The 20,894-nt window shown below is 34.9% G+C and overlaps 1 protein-coding gene across 1 annotated transcript; it reads left to right on the plus strand.

The window, feature by feature from the left end:
• The first annotated feature begins 5,496 nt into the window (after nucleotides 1-5,496).
• LOC138321802 (integrin-linked kinase-associated serine/threonine phosphatase 2C-like) lies at nucleotides 5,497-16,657 on the plus strand. Its single transcript, XM_069265778.1, has 10 exons — nucleotides 5,497-5,583; nucleotides 5,770-5,913; nucleotides 7,379-7,496; nucleotides 8,889-8,995; nucleotides 9,424-9,517; nucleotides 10,907-10,994; nucleotides 11,273-11,388; nucleotides 14,982-15,101; nucleotides 15,550-15,631; nucleotides 16,168-16,657. The coding sequence occupies exons 1-10, from the start codon at nucleotides 5,553-5,555 to the stop codon at nucleotides 16,315-16,317; spliced, it is 1,050 nt and encodes a 349-aa protein (XP_069121879.1). The 5' UTR covers nucleotides 5,497-5,552; the 3' UTR covers nucleotides 16,318-16,657.
• The last annotated feature ends 4,237 nt before the right edge of the window (nucleotides 16,658-20,894 follow it).

A 20,894-nucleotide genomic window follows, 5' to 3' on the forward strand; every position in this document is an offset into this window, starting at 1 on the left:
TTCAATCTAAGATTTCATGTATGCATGTTCTATAATTACCAGCTTTACTAAATAGACAAATGATGTGGAAAATTATGAATCACTAACAATGATAATTTCTGAGTACCACAGTTGACAAGGTATCAAAATTGAAATATACCTTTTTCCAAGGACAGCGTGATATATACACGATACTGTACAAATGTGGTTTGATGTGTATTAATGTTAAGGACCTAATGTTAATCAGTCTTAAAATAAATACAAATACATAAACTATTGAAAAAAGACCCATAGAGCGTAGTATACCGTTCAATAACGCATATAAGTACATGTACAATGTTCATTGTGTACTTCATACACGCTACACACGACATCCATGGGAGGCCTGACCTTGGGAGTTAATAGGACGTAGATTTAATAATTAAAAAAACAAGTTTACATTTCACATGTCGACAGAATGTAAAATAGGTGTATACGATTACTTTGTTTCATTATCGAAAGGATCACGGAATTCAAAAAAACTATTTATTCAACACATTTATGAGGATTATTTGTTCAATTTTCATAGGAAATTAATTAACCTTTGTAGGAATTATTAGCCTGAGATATCATTTGAACATCATATCCAGATTGGGCCTGTCTGACCCCAAGGAGCCAAATGGGCGGGGCCAAACTTAACTAAAATTTCAAAATCTTATTCTCCATTTGCAGATGTGGTAAAATCAAAAAGTCTTCTGAATTCACAGATGTAATAGAATTAAATGTTCCTCATAGATTAAAATGCCAAATTGATAAAATCACTGCCTATCTTCAAGAGTCTGATGAGCCAATGTATATAGTGTTTATGTGTCTTTGTCTTCTGTTTCCGAACTCGGGTGACAGTTAAGAGCCATGTGCCTTTTGTCATAATTGAAAACTACACTTCCATATATATATTGGTACATATGCATGTCAGATTAATATATATCTGGTATGTGTTGCATAGTTTTGCATTTAGTACGCGTTAGGAGTACACTATGTCATTGTTTGAAGAAACTTTAATACATCTCCACAAGCTAGTCTTAGCTTTCCAACGATGTCAAGTGAGCGAATACTGAGCGAATAAATAGTCAAGATGAAATGGTTAAAAGACATACCTTTCATCGACTATTTGCAAATTAAACTTAAAAGTACAAGAAATGAAACCGGTGCATTTATTTGAAAGCAAATATCACGTGAAATGTGCTTACAATTTTTGTATCTCGTAATTACGATTGTATTGTCTCGAGATAACGGAGCAATAAACGAAGTCGTTGTAATAATGTATAGAGAAGGAAGCTTGTGGATATTGGAGAGAAAGAAAGAGACGACTGATTATTTTTTGTATTTTGCATATTAATCACATAATGTTAATTCAAGTTGGAAAACTTACCTTAATTACCACTTAGGAAAAATACTGACGAGCTCGCGGTACTATCGACTTGGCTGTGTGTTAATATATATATACATTGTATATATATATATGACAAACGCAAGATCGTGTGTTTTCCCAGAATGCTATTTATACATGTATATCGTCTTATTACCTCAATCCGACGTAGTAAGCAAACAAACCATAAAACATATCACAGGATCCTGATCACTAATGTTTTCTTTAACTTTAAACATATATAAACGTCAATAGCCTATTATAAATCATAATATAATGCTGCATTAGCCTGTGATACTTTGCGTTGTACTTATAAATAGATAAAAGGTCGTACTATTTTGGAAAAATAAATGGCAGGTACCATTATGGATATTAGCTAATAAGCATGTTTAAAATCAATCATTGTATCGTGCAATGTAGCGCGTTTACTGGTATTTCAAAGTCAGAATAAAGATATGTCAAGGAATGAATAAACTTTGCCGTAAACTGAAATGACAAGCTTGGGTAATATAATGTTTATGGTATGCAGGCTACTGCATTTTCACCAATATCATTTTTGATCGATTTGTGGTCAGTTGACATACTTTAATATTGGAAATCAAATATTCTTGATACACGTGACAATTACTACTTCACTAAAGTATTGTTATCCCGATCAACAACGTATTCTTCCATAAAATGGTTCCGACTTTAATATGATATCCTTGCCAAACATTAAGTTAGTTCATAACACAAGACTTTACTCATACCTTATTAGACTGTCGTTTTAAGCTTAAAAAGTCGCCTCACACATGGTCAATACAGAAAGGAATGAAAACATTTATGGTATATACACCGCAAATGACATGAACGACCTGACTCTGAAGCTATCGTGTGGGGTGGAGGATAACGAATGTATTCAATGGAAAGCTAAAAATCACTCCATAAAAAGGTCTTATACAAGCGCGGTACATTTTCTGATGAGGACATCCGTAGATCAGCTCCTTGATATTTCATTTTTAAACATAAAACTTCTAAAGGTATGTGTATAGTGAGTTAGTAAAATACATTTGAATTTTACATTATGATACGTATATTGATGGATATGACATATATATATCGGTAAATCAATTCAAAATCCAAATCAATTGAAAATGGGTTCATGTTGTTAAGTGTTTTGTACATTAAATATATACATTAGCTATATAAATATTTTTACTGAAAGTCAGTAATAATGCAAGGTATTGAAAAATTGAAAACTCACAATTTTAAAAATTATTTTCTATTCATTTCTGAAGGCACTTCAACTTTGCAATGTTCATGTTCGTACCATCACCACGACTGCCGCACAGTTACATAAATCAAATCTGATCACTCATAAAGTGTTTTCCAAAATGATTGACCAATAAATACCAGTATTCCTCACGAATTTCGCAAGTTTTAAAGAAAAAAACAACATGTTTGATTAAATTATAGCATCCTATTAACAGTCAGTGTCATGTAAAGACAGCCTCCCATGTATGCGGTGTGTAGCATGTGTGAAGTGCGTGAAACTGCGGTATATTCGTGTTGTGTCTGCTTGTATAGTGAAACCCTTGTCCGTTTTATAGTGCTATAGCCGCCGACCACATCAAGTAACACACCCCATCCGGTCACATTACACCGACAAAGGGCGAACCAGTCGTTCCACTCCCTTAATGCTGAACGCTAAGGAGGAGCAGAATCTGCCACTTTTATAGACTTTGGTGTATCTCGGCCAGGGGACAGAACCTAAAGCCTACCTCACAGGGGCGAGCGCTCAACAAAAGGCCAAAAGTGAGGCGGTGTCAAGGGAGACGTTAGGAAGAAGAAAGGTAGTTTGTAAGAGGAGAAAAGATAAAACCCTAAATTTAGTCGTTTTTTACGATCATGCAATAGGGGCAACAGTACAATTATAATGCCCTACCTGCAGGGCCATCCACAATATCAACTGATACTAGAGAAGTTAATATTTGACATTTTCAATATTTACATAATTATGGACATGTGCAGATATTTTAAATGACAGATAATTAATCGTATTGTGAATTGCAAACAAACACGGCGATATTATAATGTAGGTTTTTTTCTGATTTACTTACATTGCAAACCGCCTCACCTTTGGCATTGTTTGAGCGCTCGCCCCTTTAAGAAAGGCTCTGTCACCTGGTCGAGACACACTATTGTCTATAAAAGTGGTAATTCCTGTTCCTGTTCAGCATACCTAGTCCGAATAGACGATATCATTAACTGTCTAAAAAGTCTTTTGAGCTACAATGTTGCAGCTAAAGGGGCATTGGACGACTGGTTTGTCCGTTGTCAGATTACCGGTGTCTTCGAAAGTATGCTTTATGGTGAGAAACGCTATAGAATGGACAAGAGTTTCCACTATTACGAAGAGACACACAAAATACTTTTATGGTATTTTTATGGCATTTATGGTAGGTAGTCTTCATTGTTGTAAAAGGTGATTAAATTTGGAATCTTATTTATTCTCTGTTTCATAAAATGACTTTTATCTCCCTAATGCCTCTCTTGTCTCACTTTTGGCCTAGAACTAAGCACTTCCAAGCAAGGAGACTCCGGGTTCTGTAAAACAAAAAAATTGTAAACTGATTTGCCCATTCTTAGTATTATTTTACTGGGTGGGATGTGTTTTTCGTTGTCTCTGGTGGCATATGCATGTGAGAGATGGAACTACGAGATATAAATTCTAAATATCAGCACAACAAGTTATTTCTATAATTATACAATGAATATAGTTTTCAGTGTTTTTTATTTACCGGATACTTCACATGACCTCCAGGTAGGGCATTAGTATTGTACCTGTTGCAACTATTGCAAGATCATAAAAGGCGTCTAAATTTAGGATCTTATCTTTTTCTTTCTTCCAATCTTACATTATTCCTTCCAATGTCTCTCTTGACACCACCTCACTTTTGGCCTTCTGTTGGACACTCGTCGGCGTACGGTAGTGGGTTCTATTCCCTTGTCGAGTTACACCAAAGTATATAAAAGTGGTAGTTGCTGCTCCTGCTTAGCGCTCAGCATAAAGGGGGTGGGACGACTGATTTGCCCGTTGTCATATGAGGTGTGTTGATACATGTCTTCGGTGGCATGCTTTAGTTATATATAATTATATTTCACTGTAAACAGGCCAACATTTTTGCTATACAAGAAGACACAATACGAAAGTCTCCCAAAACACACCTCGCACGTGGGAGGCCAAAGACGTAAACTATGGCATGTTGTTCCACACATCAACTATGAGAAAAGCTTATTTTCTTTTCCTGAGATCAATCTCGGAATGCTCACCTTGTGAATAATTACCAAGAGAGGTATTTTTTATATGAATTGTGATATTTCATTTTGTACCTTTAAAGGCCAGGTGCTTATGTAGCTTTCCGAGACAAAAAAAAAGGTTCCCTAGAACAATAATAATATAAGAAACTTTATGTTAGTGACTAAGAATGAGGTTACAGCGTTAACAGCAAACAAATGCAACATTCCATGCGTAATCACTGAAAATTAATATTTCGCTTTTCCGTTTGGCGTAGTGCTCGTGGTCATGATATTAGTCAATTAATGAAGCTATGTACAAGTAAATTGGACAACTGTGGGAAACATAAGATGAATGGCCCGTGTTATGAAAAATAACATTTATTTCATTTCAATTAAATTGTTTAGGAGTCGATAATACATGTAAGTGTAGTAATAACATTAAGCTAATAACTTCTGCGACACTGAAAAAATATCAAACTCGTTTTTCAATACCATTTTAGAAATAAAAAAAAACATGTCGGAAAAGTGTATGTAGTGTTCTTATATCCAATTTGTCACTTTTTATTGAAAATTATTTTGCATCGAAATTATTGAAATTAATTTAGAATCTAGTCATATTTTGATACAAGAGCTCGTACATGTACGTTCAAAATATTTGTATTCTGTAAACAGACAACAAAATATCAAATTAAAATAATTTATTCTAAAATAAAACATGAAAAGTATGGTTATTGTACATGTAACATATTACAATGTCAATGTGGTGATCTAGCCATGCATACTCAAGGTATAAAAATCCGGAATATCTTTTCCGGCTCGATTCACAATTTATAGCTCCGGTGTCGACTTCCGGTCAAAGCAAAACGAGAAACCGATCGCGAGGGAAATGGACCTGTTTGGTGATTTACCAGAACCAAGTACTTTAAATATTTTATCTAACGCTGTTCACATGACGAGACATTAACCGCTTCGTTTCCTGTTAACGTTGATTTTTGCGCCTTTACACAATGATCATGATTTCTAGCTAGGTCTGTAATATGGCTAGCTACATGTATGTTAGTGTAACGTTAGCTAATGTATATATTGGTACATGTATTTTACAGCAGCTGTCACCACTTGCACTGGACTGGTACCAGGAACAGACGGAGATGTTAGTCAGACACTTCAGACAGAGGAAAGAGGACAAAAGAGAAAAGAAACAGATGATGATCTTATCCATAACAGATCCACCAGAACAAAGGCTTCTGGTATTAATTATATTTATAAGTTTTAAATTTAATCAAGGACGTATATGAGAAGGATAAGTCACACTGGGTTTTGGGGAAGGCCGAGGCAGGCGCTTTTGTGTTTGTGCACTGACCGTGACGTTGGGCGACGACTGATTTTCCTTTGATATCCGCCGGCGCTGCCTTTGATGTAGCTTGCGGGTGCGAGGGTTACCGTCTTACTTTCTGAAGCGGTGCTGTCATTTCATGGGCTGTCAATTTTTTTTAACGAAAATTTAAGACATATCCCCTAAATATTCCGTCTTTAAAGCAAGTTATAAACGTCGTGAAATTTAATAAACTCTACAATGGTGTTTCGTTTGACTCGATAAGACAAGTATTTGTTGAAAAAAACGGTTTTTATTCCCGGTTCATAGGCGTCTCGCGTGGTGTTTAGTAATGTAAAGAGACAGACACGAATCCTTCTCACTTATAAATCCTTGATTTAATATTTAGTTAATGCATGGCAGCTGCATGTACTTATACATTTTTGTCTTCATTCGATTTAATGGACATACTAAAAGAATTGAATACATTTGTCCCTACAGTGATATTGTGAATTTAATGAAATGACTATATATCTGTAGATAATTATATTTAATTTATTGTATAAGAAACATATTATATATGTATAAGTAAGATTACTTAGTGATACATTTGTTGTTTAACTTAATAAGCATTGTAACTGGGGAGTAGAAAATGTAGCAGCCAGACCAGGATCCGAACCAGGGACCACTGAACATAAGTTGGAAAACTCTAACCAACTGAGCTAGATGCAGTTCACCAATCGCAATGCTCAACCCAGTCAAATTTAGTTACACAATATATATCAATAATGGTTTGCATTAAAGTTAATTATATGTGCCATATTTTTCATATTCACAAATCAAGAAGAGCTTATAATGTGTTATTCAACACCAAAAGTTAGCAAAATTTTGAAAATTACTTAACTTACAATGCAATGTAGATTTTAATTGTACAAATAATCAAGGTAATATAATTACATACTACAGTGTAAAAAATAAGTACGTACAATTTGAACTATGAAGGAAAGTATTATTTAGTAATTGTAAAGTGATTTCTGCTGCAGGCACAATGTATGTTTCCATATTAACATATACATAAGGCATAAAAAAACTATTTTTACAGCTAGCACATACATGTAATGTCTTGTGTTGTAACTAACATTTATAATCCATCATGCATGTTTGTTCATTGGACAGAGTTTCAAAGCTTAATTCATAAATCTTATGGTTTTCAATAGATTATTTAAATTGAAAATTACTGAAGAAAAATTAACTTGTCAGAGTTGTCGCTTCAATTATATTTTACTGGTATACGTAGTTACTTTTATAATAAATAACGAGACACAAACTATTGGTTTGCATTTTGGTATGTTTTCAGAGTTACATGTATATCTGAAATTATATATGTTTGTCTTGTTTAGTTCAATTCAGACTGAAGGGCTACATGGCGGAGAGGCGTGGAGAGAGAGATGAAATGCAGGATGCACATATTATGTTAGATGACTTTACTTCAGAGTTTAACAACTTGGATCCTTCTATGTAAGTATAAGCATTCCTTACTAACTAAATCCAGCCAATAAAGTTGATAAATGTGTGACCTATAGCACCTAACTGTCCGTAGGTATGGTTTTATTAGTTTAACGTCCTATTAACAGCCAGGGTAATTCAAGGATGTGCCAAGTTTGTTTGTAGAGGAAAGCTGAAGTACTTTGAAAAAAATCACTGTGTCACAGTCAGTACCTGGCAATTGCACATGCCAACATGGAATTCAAACTCGCAACCCAGAGGGGAGGGCTTATGGTACCGGGAAAGTGGGGGGAGAGGGGGTGTAATATGTCACGACATCTTAACAACTGGTCAAATGCTGCCCCCTATACCTCATTATATGCTAAGCACATATATCTGTAAAGTTACGAAATACAAATCATTATACTGATATCAATATTTTTACTTGTTGATTTATTTTGATGAAGTCACTGTGGTTTAAAAAGTGAAAATATCCTTATACATTCTGTCTCTAATCTATAAACAGTTACACAAGCCTATGTGTTGTGAGTTTGAAGTCCTCTTGTAACAGTTACCAGCTACTGACCATACTGGCCTGGTAGATGAGTTCATTTTGGTGATGGGCAGGGGTAAATTTAATTATAGCGGTATCCTTGCTTTACTCCATCTCCAAAACGTGATTATATTTAAGCATTGAAGTCACTATTTTTTAATTTCATTGGGGTATGACAGAAATTTTGTTTGCAAACTGTGTGAATCAGAGTAGTGGATTCTCACAAAAATTTGCAAACAAAATTTATTTCATACCCCGATGAAATTAAAAAATAGTGACTTCAATGCTTATAATTAATTTTCCGGTCTACTTTATAAAATGAAATACGTTTACATGTATGATTCCATTGATTTTTCAAGAGATTATTTTTGCCAAATCAATACGCAACGTAAATGTTTCTATTGTGACGTCAAGTTAACGTCAGATGTCCGCGCCATTCCCGATTTTTTTTTTCATCGTGGAATGCAAAAAATGAATAGGCCACTCAGAAAGCCAGAAACAAAGAAAAATTATTTATAAATCTTTAAATGATCCGCTGGTTCTCCATAATATGTTGAACAAAAATAAACCAAATCATGTTTATCACATCACTGTGACCAGAATAATAATATCATATGATGTGCTTTGTAATTTGAACAAGAAATATTTCAACTTGTTCTGAACTCAAATCAATGTGCTGTCACAGGAGTGTAAACATATGGATCTGCCTGTCACAGCCATAGCAATTTTATTTCCTACTGTACATACTAGTATATATAAACCTTGTTGTTTGCATGAAAGAAGTATATGGCAATTGTCTTAGTTTTGAGGATAAAGGAATTACCTTTTGAATAAGACAAATTCTGTTGAATGCTGTCATGATTCCATTCCAGTGTACGCATGTCACTTTATGCTGTCTTCGACGGTCATGGCGGAGCTAGGGCATCCAGGTTTGCATCCGAGCATTTGCATAAAATTCTGCGAGATAATTTTCCTAAGGGTAAAGTATAATGAGATGAAATCACACACTTCTGTGTTGAATGAAACTGATTTTCTCCATGTTAAAATGGCCTTTAAGGACATTGTTTTGATATTTTATTGTTAATTATTCAAATATAGTTATATTGTAACTCATGCTTTATTGGATAAAGTCAATGCATTTAAGAATAGTGAGGCTGTATTTTGGTAATTTCAATAAGATCAACACAAATCTTAAGTTATAAATTTAGATACTGTGCCTGATATTTTTGAATACATCATATTGTATAAGATTACAGGGATTACACTATGACCTTTTGTATTGTACCGCTTTTTATGTTACATTAATATTAGCTATTAGCTATAAAGCTACCCGGTAATCTTGGATTTTTTGTGCAATATTTTTTTTGAAAGCATTGGCTTTATTTTTAGTCATTATTTTTGTTTCAGGAGACATAACCCAGGTTGATAGAGAGATCAAAAAGGCTTTTGTTGAAACATGCAAAAAAATGGATGAGGAATTTCTAAAACTAGCAACTAAAAGGTAGGTATACTAGCTAGCACTGGTATCATGATTATTAAATATATTTATTATGATATTGAAATTTCCCTTCTTGTGAGAACTTTAACAAAGATCTTTGGTAATACTGCCATGTGTAGAATGATTGTTTAATCAGAGTTTTAAAAAAAAATTGTCAGAAACATCCTTGGGGAAATGTGAACTGATTTTGTATAAACTTTAAACAGTATAAATATCTCTTACACAAATTTTTGGCCTGTTGGCCATCTTCAGGTACATAGAAACACAAGAAAAGCTAGGTGAAATCCATTTTGAACCTTTTGATATGATGCTGTAGGACTAGTATTTGGAAGGTGATTCTGTATAAATGATGGCTCTGACCCCTCTGGGGCAGGAGGGATGGGGCCCAATAGAAGAAATTTTGGTAATTTTTAAAACGCTACTAGTCATAAAATTCTCATTGAATTTTGACTAAATTTGGTCAGAAACATCTTTTGGGGAATATGAACAGATTTTGTATAAGTGATGGCTCTTACCCCCTTGGGCAGGAGGGATGGGGCCCTATAGGGTAAATTTCGGTAATTCTTTAAAACACTACCAGTCATAAAGTTCTCATTGGATTTTGACCAAATTTGGTCAGAAACATCTTTGGGAGAATGTGAATTTTGTATAAATGATGGCTCTGATACCCCTGGGGCAGGAGGGGCAGGGCCAAATAGGGGAAATTGAGGAAAATTCCTTCAAAATGCTACAATGTCAATAAGTTTCGAAAGAATTTCAACCAGATTTGTTCTGAGATATCTTTTTACGAGAAGGGGAACAGATTTTGTATTTACGAGAAGGGGAACAGATTTTGTATAAATGGTTACTCTGACCCTCCAGAGGCAGGAAGGGCGAGGCCCAATTGGGGAAATAGAGGAAAATTCCTTCAAAACACTATTAGTCATAAAGTTCTTATTGTATTTTGACCAAATTTTGTTAGAATCATCTTTGGGTAAATGTGAACAGATTTTGTATAAATGATGGCTCTGACCCCACTGGGACAGGAGTATAGAACAGTATAGTAAGTCTGACCAACACTGTTGTTTTGGTTTCTATTTCACCAAATATTTGTTTTCCCTCCCTCCAGTTATAATTTGTTGGAATGATTTTCAGATGACAGTTTAGGCTCATGGGTCTCTTGTTTGTAGAAACACCTATTTCTGTATTTCTGACTTCTAAAGTTTTGTCAATTGGATTCTGTTTCAGTGAGAAATTGCCTCAAACTATTGTTTCTTTGATTATAATTTAAATTTGTAAATGGTATCCTGATAATTTTTAGTATGATATCATACTATAGAAGTTGTAGTATACACACATATAATGTGTTATTGTTGGTAGGTAATTGTTGAGGTCTATATGTTTTATTTGCAGTAAACCTTCCTGGAAGGATGGTACAACTGTGTCTACTGTTCTGGTGGTCAACGACACAGTGTATACAGCTAATCTGGGCGATAGTCAGGTTTGTCCTCTGATCTCAACACCAGTATGGCATTTGTTTCATTGTGTCTTATATTGGTCAATTTAAATATAGTTTAATTTCCATGAAGTTTTTTTATATGGTCATTTTCATAATTTTGATTCTTATAAATCTTGTGATGTTAATACAAGGTTAGTATTAAATTTAATGATGATGTATTGACATCTAGATGGCATAGTATAGCTGGTTGTACTCTACGTATACCAGCAAACCTATTTTATTACCAGTAAAAGTTTAATATTTTGTATTACATTACTCAGGTGTTCCTTTGTCGTCAGAAAGATGATAAACATATCCCAATACATCTAACCACTGTACACAACCCATCAGCTTACGAGGAGCGCATCAGAATCCAGAAAGCTGGTGGATCAGTCAAGTAAGAATTACCTCCCCTCATATGGGAGTCAGAAAGCTTTGCGTCATATAAAGTAAATTAAAAACCTTGTTTGCCTAAAATATTTTCCTCATATGTTACACTAAAAACAACATCACTTAACTTGAACATCTAAACCACTACATTGTTAATTAGACTTTGAAATGATTTTTATAAATTTAAATGTATATTTATAATGTAGCTTTTAGTTTGATTAATGTTGCAGAATAAACAGATTGCATGATCAGGGTCTTACTAATTTTGAGCTACTCTTTTGAATTCAGACTACCGGGTACATTGTATTAGTTTAGATGTGTCTTGCCGCCCTAAGTAAGTCACACTTCTGTTTCTAATGCTTATACAGTGGAGACTGTCTGAGCGACCCCCTGTATGTAGCGACTCCCTGTCTTATGTGACCTTACTTGAGACCCCCAACATATTTTGCTATATAATGGGTCTGTTTTCAGCGACTCCCTGTCTTATGTGACAAGCGGCCATGTTTTTACAACCCACACATCATAAAAAGTCTGTCTTGAGCGACTTTTTAGCCCACCATCATCAGATGGTGGGCTATTCAAATCGCCCTGCGTCCGTCCGTCGTCCGTCGTCCGTCCGTAAACAATGCTTGTTATCACTATTTCTTAAAAACTGCTGCAGGGATTTTGTTCAAACTTCACATGGAGGGTCCCCTTGGTCCATATTTGTGCCATACAGATTTTGAGGCTGATTGGAAAAACAAGATGGCCGCCAGGCAGCCATCTTTGATTTTGGCAGTTGAAGTTTGTTATCGATATTTCTTGAGAACTACTGAAGGGATTTTGTTCAAACTTCACATGGAGGTTACCCTTGGTCCCTAGTTGTGCCATACAGATTTTGAGGCTGATCGGAAAAACAAGATGGCCGCCAGGCAGCCATCTTTGATTTTGGCAGTTGAAGTTTGTTATAGATATTTCTTGAGAACTACTGAAGGGATTTTATTCAAACTTCACATGGAGGTTACCCTTGGTCCCTAGTTGTGCCATACAGATTTTGAGGCTGATCGGAAAAACAAGATGGCCGCCAGGCAGCCATCTTTGATTTTGGCAGTTGAAGTTTGTTATCGATATTTCTTGAGAACTACTGAAGGGATTTTGTTCAAACTTCACATGGAGGTTACCCTTGGTCCCTAGTTGTGCCATACAGATTTTGAGGCTGATCGGAAAAACAAGATGGCCGCCAGGCAGCCATCTTTGATTTTGGCAGTTGAAGTTTGTTATAGATATTTCTTGAGAACTACTGAAGGGATTTTGTTCAAACTTCACATGGAGGTTACCCTTGGTCCCTAGTTGTGCCATACAGATTTTGAGGCTGATCGGAAAAACAAGATGGCCGCCAGGCAGCCATCTTTGATTTTGGCAGTTGAAGTTTGTTATCGATATTTCTTGAGAACTACTGAAGGGATTTTGTTCAAACTTCACATGGAGGGTACCCTTGGTCCCTAGTTGTGCCATACAGATTTTGCGGCTGATCGGAAAAACAAGATGGCCGCCAGGCAGCCATCTTTGATTTTGGCAGTTGAAGTTTGTTATCGATATTTCTTGAGAACTACTGAAGGAATTTTGTTCAAACTTCACATGGAGGTTACCCTTGGTCCCTATTTGTGCCATACAGATTTTGAGGCTGATAGGAAAAACAAGATGGCCGCCAGGCGGCCATCTTGGATTTTGATAGTTAAGGTTTGATATCCCCATTTCTCAAAAAGTGCTGAAGGGATCTTTCTCAAATTTACTATGTAGGTTCCCCTAGGGCCCTTGTTGTGCATATTGCATTTTTGGACCAATCGGTGAACAAGATGGCCGCCAGGCCGCCATCTTGGATTTCGATAGTTAAAGTTTGTTATGGCTATTTCTCAGATAGTACTGAAGGGATCTGTCTCAAATTTCATATGTAGGTTCCCCTAGGGACCTAGTTGTGCATATTGCATTTTGGGACCGATCGGTTAACAAGATGGCCGCCAGGCAGCCATCTTGGATTTTGTTATTCAAAGTTTGTTATGGCTATTTCTCAGAAAGTACTGAAGGGATCTGTCTCAAAATTCATATGTAGGTTCCCCTAGGGCCCTAGTTGTGCATATTGTGATTTGGGACCGATCGGTCAACAAAATTGCTGCCAGGCAGCCATCTTGGATTTTTATATTCAAAATTTGTTATCGCTATTTCTCAGAAAGTATTGAATGGATCTTTCTCAAATTTCACATGTAGGTTCCCCTAGGGCCCTAGTTGTGCATATTGTGATTTGGGACCGATTGATCAACAAGATGGCCGCCAAGGAGTCATCTTGGATTTTGATAGTTGAAGTTTGTTACCGCTATTTCTCAAAAGGTACTGAAGCGATCTGTCTCAAATTTTATATGTAGTATGTTTGAAAAAGTTTAAAAAGTAGAGAAAAGATCCATCTTTCCTTTGTCAGATATAGATCATTCTTTGGTGGGCGCCAAGATCCCTCTTGGATCTCTTGTTATTCGCCTGAGGCCATAATTATGTTCGATAATGAGGTGTGAACTTCGCACTAAACATTGACTGTTGACTACGATAAGAGTACATTACTGTGTAACCAGTTTTGACGGATCATGAAAGATCGTTTTTTTCCCCCACAAAATGTGGCCTTAAACTATTAAAGAGGCTAGATATCGTTCAGATATTTCTCCATACTAAACAATGGTAAACATTGACAATTAATAACGGAACTCCTTAAATAAATTGGCATGTTTTATTTTGCCTACCATATCATCCTGTGGCTTGGCGTGGGTGACTCTCTTCTTGTTTTGTATATGGCATTTACGACCAAACATAATTTCGTTCTTTTGTATGAGTAAACTGTCATTATAACTGCCATCCCAAAGTCTGAAACCCTATATTTTCTTCAAGCGTTTCTCATAACACCAAAAAGTCTTGTAAAAACAAATGCACACGACTTGGGCTTCTGTAATGGCCGCCATTTAAATTCAGCAAAATAAAGCCCAGGTTTTAAAATGTTACCTCTACTGTACAGTAGTAATGGGTTTTTTTAATTTACACAACATCTGCAATTGTTTTGCAATGGTTGTTTTCGGACAAGTGTGATTTTTGTATTTTTTTTTCAAGCCTGAAAAACCATGACACACAAATATTTTTTTTTAATTGCAAAAAAATGAGATTTTTAACCCAAAATTACACTGCCTCCAGATAGAATTTTTTTTCTTGAACAAAGTTTAAAACCAAACATCAATGTATGTCTGCTGGTAATTTATAACTAGATCTAAATGATTTTTAATTAAAAAAATCATTTTTGTTTTATTATTATTTTTTTTTATTTTTTTTTTAAATCAGGTAAGAATAAATTTACAGACAATTAAAGACAGATTTTTGTACAGTGATGTTGCAGATGAACTTGGACTGCCTTAAGTGACTCCCTGTCTTATGTGACTTTTTTGTGATGGTCCCTTGGAAAGTCACATAAGACAGTCTCGACTGTATTTGAAGAAAATGACAAATTATTCTGAAGAAAATCATTGTCCCTGAACTTTTCCAAAATTTGTATGAACCATGTGTTGTCTTTAAAAAACCTTCTATTGATAGGGAGGGCAGGGTAATGGGAGTTTTGGACGTGTCACGCTCCATCGGCGATGGTCAGTACAAAAAGCATGGTGTCACCTGTCTACCAGATATGAAGAAATGTCAACTTACACCAAATGATAGGTGGGTAGTGTTTGATCTATGTGGATAATATAATCAGATGAATTAGGTGGTTGGAATACTATTATATTAACTACTTGAAAGTCTTTGAATCACGATGATCTCCCTGCACATTTTTATCTTAGATGCAGAATCCTACCTAATCTAAAATGCCATATTGTATCATTTATAGAGTGAAATGAAGGGAAGTAACTCTGGTAGAGCTGGAACATTTGTGAGCCATTACAGACATATCATTAACCCAGTTTTTATTTAGTTTCTTCAGACAGCCATAAAACATAGAAACTAAAATGAAAGTGTTCTTTTTATACAGATGTTTTGTGTATGAAGAGATTGTGTCTGTCAAATGCATTTATATGTAGCTGATGTTATGTTTTGAAAGCATATAATAGATAAATGTTCTGAAAAAAAATCCTCTTCGTTGATGACCTAGTTATTCTGTGGTTTACAGATATCTCCTGATTGCCTGTGATGGGTTATGGAAGGCATTTTCTCCAGAGGAATGTATCAAATTTACAAACAACATTTTAGAGGTATAGTTTAATTAAAGATTCTTTTAATTGTTTGATGCTCTAATTTGTAATTGTGCATGTAAGATAAAAAGCAAGAAGCTTCTTTGTAAATGTGTTCCATGTTGTTTCAGGGAAATCTAATTTTTTAATGTATCATTAATATTATATTGTATCGGCAGCAAAGTGGCTATTTCATTGCATACTACAATATGTTTTTCTGAACAAACAATACTAGTTTTCTTTGTGAATAGGTGTGAACATGGTGTTATTTTTCTTTTGAAAATTGCAGAAAATTTCATGCAACTTAACCTGTATGATAAAAACTATCAAAGCTGCTTTTATGGGCAGGTTACTCATAAAGAACAATAAGAACATTCTGCAAGGTCACATGTATTTTGCTTTAAGTTCATTGGTTAAAGTTAAATAGTATGGTACTGATTTCGCTTCATTGAATAGACTGCTGGCTGTATCAGTGACTTTAGGTAAATGTTGTGATAAATGTTTGATGTATCATTACTGTTGAGAGGTATATTATAATTCTGTTGTTATGTTTTCAGGATTCCAGTATACAAGGCACAGACAGTTTGTCTACCTCAGAGGTCCGATTAGACAGTGTTGTTAACAAACTGGCTAACACTGCCGTACTTCGACTTAGCTCTGATAATGTGACCGTGATGGTTGTGGACATTAGAAACAAAAACAGCTGATACAACAAGGTCAAAGACTATATATAGATGTGTACAACAACAATGTGAAATCAAGGTCAAAGACTATATCGATGTGTAAAGCTGATAAAATATCCTGGAAAACACATTAGGTTCAAGGTCAGATGTTTGACTTTACCCCATAGTAGCATTGAATGGAGACGTTGAGAGCTGATACATGAACTGGAGTGTAACACCTAAGAAATTCTTCTTATGGATATGAAAAGGTATAATGTAATTAACTACAGAAAGACATATTGAAAGCCAAGAAGTTGTCAATAGGACCCAGATGTAGGATCAAGGTCAAGTTCTGAATACTGTATAAATGTGAACGAATGATAAATCTTTAGCCAATCAAATCTCACAATGTCACAGATCTACATTGTCAGAGTGGTGTGTTCTCCATTTGCCCACTTTTTAGAAAACAAAGAAAAGTATTGGTATAGGAGAACGATGGAAAATCAATTATAGTCATTTTCATAATAATTTTTACCTGTGCTTACCTGTATTCGTTTACCTGAGCTTACCTATAGTTTGTCAAATAGAGATATATCAATATATACAATACAGTACTACGTGTATATATATTTTATGCATTTTGACTTAATATGCATAATATTTAATATGTTACATCTTTATAAATTTCAGCATTGAGATAAGAATAAGAACAAAATTGCATCCAAGTTTTAGGAGAAGTGTCACAGGAAGAGCAAATTATTTTTTACCAACTGTTTCAATGTCAAGAATTAGATAAAATCATAAAAAAAACTTCTACATCTGTCGTTATTAGGAGAACCCAATCCAGATAATAATGCTTGTAATGTTGGCATGTGTACTTATGTAGCTATATAGAGGATATATCACAAGAAACTGTTCAATTCTATAGGATGATACATGTAACATGTAACATGTAAATATGCATGTATCTATAAATAATTATATAATATACAGTTGTATTCCATATACATTGTATATCAAACTTTATTGATGTGCCGACATTCCAATTCTATACAGTAACAAGAAAGTCAAACATACTGTATATATTTGTATGTTAGACATTGAGAAAATCCAGCTATTTTTCATCAAGGATGATATTTTCGCATTTCTTTTTTTGGAAATTTCCAGGTGGTCGCTAAAATAGGTATGAAATGTTAATAAATTAAATGTACTTTTTAGTCAGAATGTTATATTTGGATTAATTGAGATATCTTTTGTTTACAGTAACCTGCAAAACTTGGTAGATTTGCATAATTTGATAATACATGTATTATTATATAAATGCTACCTGCATTAGAGGGTGACAGTGCCTAGTGTCACCCCGAGGATATCACTGTCACCCGAGGCGAAGCCCAGCCTAGTTGGGACTTCAAAAGCCGATACAGGTATGGAGAGTACATTGAGTACATTTTTTATTGTAATTGAATAAATTTTTACAACATTCATTATGTTCTCTTGTTCATTCTTGTAAGAGCTATGTTACCACAAAGCAGTCTTTGAATATGTATTATCATGGAATTGATAAATGATTTCTATTTGCTTTTAAATCCAACTGATTAGCTCAGCTCTTGGAAAAAAATGTTTATGGAATGCTTGATGGAAAAAAATGTTTATGGAATGCTTGATGCCGGTATTCATGTAAATGTTTAAGCGCTGGTGCTTTCCCTAATCAAATGACGTTGATTTATGAGATATATTGGATTATAAGTGTTGTTTTTGGTAAATAAATGAGGAAAATGCAGGATTTCATTATTTCAAGAGGTCACTGTACATGATTGCATTTGGTTTTACTTTCCTCCGTAATAACGACTAGAGGTGAGATTTATTGTTAGCAAACTGCCACAGTGAATATAGTATGATATATTGAGTAATGATATGTTATAGACTGGCGTAACAAATTTGGCATCCGAGCCAATTGCACGCTCGTTCGTTATTCAGTTCCGGATCTGCCTCAGCCGGTTCTATTTATCACTTCTACTCCACTTCGGAATTATGGAAGCGGAAGTTGACATGTAATGGATGTAGTCCGAATTATCTAACCATTCGATTGCCTTTTTATATAGGTCTTGAGACAATGAAAAGCTCAAAGCTTGAATAAAAAGACGATGAACGGCAGAAGAATTCGGACTGACCTCATGCTGTTTTTGTCTCCCATAACGTTAGCTCTAAAGACCGATCTTATATCGTTTTAGACTCCCATTACGTTAGCTCTAAAGACCGATCTTATATCGTTTTAGACTCCCATTACATTAGCTACAAGGACCGACCTTATATTGTTTTTGTCTCCCATTACGTTAGCTCTAAAGACCGATCTTATATCGTTTTAGACTCCCATTACGTTAGCTCTAAAGACCGATCTTATATCGTTTTAGACTCCCATTACATTAGCTCCAAGGACCGACCTTATATTGTTTTTGTCTCCCATTACGTAAGCTTCAATGACCGACCTTACATTTGTACATTGTTTTTGTCTCCCATTACGTTAGCTACAAGGACCGACCTTACATTGTTTTTGTCTCCCATTACGTAAGCTTCAATGACCGACCTTACATTGTTTTTGTCTCCCATTATGTTAGCTCCAAGGACTGACAGACCTTATATTTATTTCGTCTCGCATTACGTTAGCTCCAAGGACCGACCTTGCATCGTTTTTGTCTGTCATTACGTAAGCTCTAAGGACCGATCTTAAATTATTTTAGTCTCCCATTACGTTAGCTCTAAGAACCGTCTTAAATTGTTTTAATCTCCCACTACGTTAGCTCCAAGGACCGATCTTATATTGTTTTATTATCCCATTACGTTAGCTCTTAGGACCGATCTTATATTGTTTTATTTTCCCATTACGTTAAGCTCTAAGTACTGACCTTATATAGTTTTAGTCTCCCATTACGTTAGCTCCAGGGACTGACATTATTTATTTTTTGTCTCCCATTACGTTAGCTCATAGTACTGACCTTATATAGTTTTAGTCTTCCATTACGTTAGCTCCAAGGACTGACATTATATATTTTTTGTCTCCCAATACGTTAGCTCCTAGTACTGACCTTATATAGTTTTAGTCTCCCATTACGTTAGCTCCAGGGACTGACATTATTTATTTTTTGTCTCCCATTACGTTAGCTCCAGGGACTGACATTATTTATTTTTTGTCTCCCATTACGTTAGCTCGAAGGACTGACCTTATATTGTTTTTGTTTGTCATTACGTTAGCTCCAAAGGTTCTTTCCCTTTGAAATTCCTACACGTTCTTTAATTACTCCGCCCGTTAATGTCTTTTATTGAACTACCTCGCATCCCTTTGTCTTTGATGTATTGTCTTCACAAGTTTTGTTAAATTTCATTCTTATTGTTTTAACAATTACATCATCTAAATCAGTTCGCGACCTTCCCCAACTTCCATGCTCTGTTGATATTTTCTTTCGCTTTTCTCCAAATTTCGTTAGCCTTTAAACGACATCATTTTTTTAAATCCAATTATGTGAAACAGCATTAAATTTTATGGCATGTGGCATCGTTCTAAAGGTTCAGATGTTTTGTAACCCCTGCAGGCGGTGTTTGGTTATAGAAATGAATTATCGCAGCGTATTGCTCAAAATTAAATTATACTTTCTAATGCTATTACAAGGAATTTCAAGACAGTAAAATATTAAGTTTAGTGACGTAATAAAATTACTGTCAGTTCCTGATGAAATACTTTCTTTCGTCATTTTTGATTTCGTCTAGTGATCATTTTGTAAAACGTAATTGAGCAAATTTCAAACACAAATGCATACGACAAGGTTGATGAAATCAAATGATCGTTTTGTAAAACGTCAAATCAAACTTCAAAAACCACTCTATAATATGAACACAACATTTTTGGGGAAAATGTCGGGAAAATATAGACCTCGAAGTTTCAAAAGGGCAGACTTTAGCGTATTATGTACAATGTCTTTGGTGGCATACTATGTGAAATACTCGTAGCAATATCAATAGAGCAAAAGTCCCTTTATTACAAAGAGACAAAACATGAATATACCGCAGTCCACCAAAACATAGACATTTGTAGGTCGACATTAAATTACCTCATCTGGTAATGGGACACTTATGAAATATAAGCATTATGAACGCGTCACGGATGCGTACATTGTACGTGTATATATCCTTAATGGGGACACGTGTGCTCCAGATTTCATATTGCTTTGGTGCTTTCAGGCACGTATGTAATAAGAGGTCAAATACTCACGGAACATATTTATATGAAGGAAGCATACTGTGAATAAAATTTCATTTGCGGTAAATTTCGCGATTTTTATTTTAAAATAAGTTCGCGAAGATTGGTTATCGCGAATTTTACAATTAATGGAATTTTATACCATTTACTACTAATTGATATCGATGTTAATTCGCGGTAAGAAACTTTCGCGAATTTATTTGGATCGCAAAAGAAAGATGGTTAACAGTTATTAAACAATCCTACTTACATTAGATAGGACACGTCCACTATCAGATGTACTAGACCTTTCATTTCACTTAGATTTGGGTGCTACAGTAAAGATATCAAGGTATATATTCATTAATGTCATTCAGACTCTTTTTTAATG

The sequence above is a fragment of the Argopecten irradians genome, chromosome 1 (assembly GCF_041381155.1).
Source record: "Argopecten irradians isolate NY chromosome 1, Ai_NY, whole genome shotgun sequence".
Classification (NCBI taxonomy): domain Eukaryota; kingdom Metazoa; phylum Mollusca; class Bivalvia; order Pectinida; family Pectinidae; genus Argopecten; species Argopecten irradians.

Bases quoted from the DNA above. Each gene is read 5' to 3' on its own strand.
- LOC138321802 (XM_069265778.1), top strand. From the start codon at position 5,553: ATGGACCTGTTTGGTGATTTACCAGAACCAA. The intron at 5,914-7,378 runs GTATTAATTATA...TGTCTTGTTTAG, and splicing joins CACCAGAACAAAGGCTTCTG to TTCAATTCAGACTGAAGGGC. The intron at 8,996-9,423 runs GTAAAGTATAAT...TTTTTGTTTCAG, and splicing joins GCGAGATAATTTTCCTAAGG to GAGACATAACCCAGGTTGAT.